Source organism: Rhinolophus sinicus, chromosome 16 (genome assembly GCF_057876585.1).
Source record: "Rhinolophus sinicus isolate RSI-liver-muscle chromosome 16, RSI-T2T, whole genome shotgun sequence".
NCBI lineage: Eukaryota > Metazoa > Chordata > Mammalia > Chiroptera > Rhinolophidae > Rhinolophus > Rhinolophus sinicus.
The window spans coordinates 10,975,238-10,978,619 of NC_142516.1; the positions used below are offsets into that span (position 1 = coordinate 10,975,238).

At 45.2% G+C, this 3,382-nt stretch overlaps 1 protein-coding gene across 1 annotated transcript; it reads right to left on the reverse strand.

Moving 5' to 3' along the window:
• Positions 1-269: 269 nt before the first annotated feature.
• LOC141571275 (olfactory receptor 1N1-like) lies at positions 270-3,177 on the reverse strand. Its single transcript, XM_088793126.1, has 2 exons — positions 3,094-3,177; positions 270-1,208 (listed from the first exon to the last, which is right to left on the reverse strand). The coding sequence occupies exons 1-2, from the start codon at positions 3,175-3,177 to the stop codon at positions 270-272; spliced, it is 1,023 nt and encodes a 340-aa protein (XP_088649252.1).
• Between the last annotated feature and the right edge of the window lie 205 nt (positions 3,178-3,382).

Sequence of the window (3,382 nt, forward strand, 5' to 3'; positions counted from 1 at the left end):
TCTGGTTTGAATCTGCTTGACACCTATACCCACTAATCAAGTCACTCTGTAGGAATGATTGGCTACTCCCTCTTCCAAGCTGCAGCTCCGTCCTGAGCCAATTGATCCCATTCCAGTTCTGCCAAGTGAGACATTTTCATTTTGTTTAACCTGCCTGTGATGCCAAGCATCCATCCTACCCTGAATTTGGGTTTTCTAAATTACAATGGAGAAGTCCTGTGGGGAAAGCATTTCAAAGAGCCTGAGCTTCCTGTCTGGGGAAGGACTTTTTAAGGGGTGCAACATCTTCCCCAGCTGAAGAGTCTCCACAAAGCCCCCTTCATGTCCCTGTTCCTCAGGCTGTAAATAAAGGGGTTCAGCATGGGGGTCACCATTGTGTATACCACAGATGCCACCATTCCAGTGTCTGCTGAGTAGGACGAGGAGGGCTGGAAATACACCAGAAAGATAGTTCCATAGAAGAGAGTGACCACTGTCAGATGAGAGCCACAGGTGGAGAAGACTTTGTGCTTCCCCCCAGCAGAGGGGGCCCTGAGGACGGTGGACATGATGTGTGCATAAGACACCAAGATACAGGTGAGAGGGACCACACCCGAGAGGGCTGCTTCAGCAAACATCATGATCTGAAAGATATGGGTGTCTGAACAGGTAAGTTTGAGGAGTGGGAGTAGATCGCAGAAGAAGTGTGGGATGGAATGGGAGGCACAGAAAGAGAACTGAGACATCAGAAAAGAGAGTGAGAAGGCCAGGAGGTGGGAGCAGAGCCAGGATGCAGTGACCAGTAACAGGCAGCGTTGGGGACACATGACTGTGGTATAGTGCAGAGGAAGACAGATGGCCACGTAGCGGTCATACGCCATCACAGCCAGCAGGAAGTTATCCATCAGGGACAGTGTCATGAAGAAATACATCTGCACGAGGCACCCAGGGTGGGAGATGGTGTGGTGCTGTGTCTGCATGTTCACCAGCACCTTGGGGACAATGGTGCAGGAGCAGCAGGTATCGATGAAGGACAGGTTGGCCAGGAAGAAGTACATGGGGGTGTGGAGGTGCCGGTCAGAACCTATGGCCAGGATGATGAGCAGGTTCCCCAGCACGGTGAGCAGGTACGTGGCCAGGAAGATCCCGAACAGGAGAGGCTGCTGCTCTGGGTGTTCAGAGAAGCCCAGGAGCAGGAAGTCAGACACGCTGGTTCGGTTTCTAATTTCCTTTTAAGGCAGAGACATTCAAGAACTTCATCATAAGGGCACATTTTCATTTTAATCGTCAGTATCATCAACATCTTTTGATATCGGGGCTTTGGCATTCTAGAGTTGGGATCGGAAACCTTTCTCTGTTCCTTATTCTCAGTCCGACCGTGGTCAGTTACTTAACTCTGAATCTCTCTTTCCTACTTAGTAACTACTTCATAAAGCCATTGAAGTTATTATTGAGATAGTACACATGGAGGGCACGTTACTATTAGGGGAATGAGGTGATTGTCATTGTCAGCAGTAGTAGATGACATATGAACCTGGGACCTATGAAGCAGTGGAAAAGCACTGGATGACTTCCTTTACAGATCTATTTCTTGCATGTCTTTTAAAGTTGGGAAATATTTACTCCCTCTGACCCTTGCTTTTCTTATCTATGAGAGAAGTAATAAACCTACCTGATAGGCTTGTTGAAGAGACCAAATGCTGGAATCAGTTGAAGTTTTTTCACAAACCATGATGTGCAATCAAGATAAGAAATTCCAATGTTCCTGTTTGATGGTGTGGAGGAATAACTGCAATGAACCATCCGTAACAGCATGTGCTAATGTCGTGTTTATTTAGTGTCACGATTAAACATATAATACACCCTCTGGAGTCTGACAAAAATTTTTCTCACTCTTAGTCTTTTTCCCCCCTTTGTATTCTGGAATATAAAGCCTATTAAATCAAAGTGTAGTTGATATACAATATTTTACTAGTTTCAGGTGTACATTTATATCCCTTATGAAGTGATCACCACGAGAAGTTTAGTAACCATCTGTCACCGTACAAAGTTATTGCGATATTGACTGTATTCCCTATGTTGTACACTACATCCCCATGATTTATTTATGTTATAACTATAAGTTTGTACCTCTTTTTACCCTTGGATGTGACCTTGAGAAAGTCACTTACCGTTTTTGGCTTCAGTTTCTACATCTGCCTAAATGGGTAATAATAGAGTTTACTGTATAAAGTGGTTATGAGGATTAATTAGATTTAAAAATGATTACATAATATTTAGACCAAAGCTGGCACATAATAAGGGCTCAAAATGTGATCTGTTATTGTTATTGCCATTTTAATACACGAGGGTGCTTTGTCGTTGTGTCCTGGTCACTGCCTGCAGGCTGGGTTTGCAAATTGTGAGACGTCAGTATTAAAAGTCGTCGTCGTCATCATCAGCAGCAGCAGCAGCACCATCAGCACCACTTTTGAAGGACTATGACTCTACTCAGAACTGTCAAAGGCAAAGCATTCGTTTTGGCATCTGGAAACCAAGCATAGACTTGGTCAAATATATTATTCATCAGAGCCCCCTAAATTATTAATTGCATAATAGGAATAAATTAGTCTGTTTTCATAGTTATTTGCTGGCTGAAATTTTAAGAAAAAGAAAGGATGTGAATGAGTTTAGTAAATTTTAAATGGGTATAGAGGAGTTAATTACTGGTATTGACCTGGTGTGGAGTTTGGCTGTGATTCTGGGACCATGCCTGGCTGAGTGGATTGAGAGTAAATTATGCTCTGCTACTGAACAAATGCTATGCGGGGTTTCGGGAGGGGTGGACTGAAGCACGCTCTGCACAGTGCTTTCAGTCTGGACCATCAGGGATGTGATGAACACCAGAACTAGACACCGCTTGTGGTGATGAGAAGAGCCAGAACATGATTGGCAGATAGGGATGTAGGAAAGAAAAGGGAAAGGAAAAAGGGAGACACTCTATGGGTTGTGTGTGTACGAGTATGTGGGTGTTTTCTGTGGGCTACATGTGTGTGCCCGCGTGTGTGCACATGTGGACCCTAGGTAGACACTGCTGTCTGCTCTCTCTCCCCATCCCTATGCCTCAGTTCTTACCTGGAGATGCCGGCCAGCCTCAGTGTCTGACTCTTCCAAGAAGGAGATTGGGTTTGCTATCCCACTGTCTCCCCAAGAAGTCATGGTTGGAATCAGAGAGCTTTCCCTGCCTGTAAGAACAGCAGAGACTGAAGACGTGGGTCTTTAGAGATATCACAGGCAACAGGAGCCAGAAGGAGCTGCTGATTTTTCACAGGCAGTGTCTCCTAGGACCCATTGCCAGACCTGCTAGTTAGGACAAGATGGGACAATTGTCAAACCTCCCAGCTGTCCCCTCTAGACTGTGGCC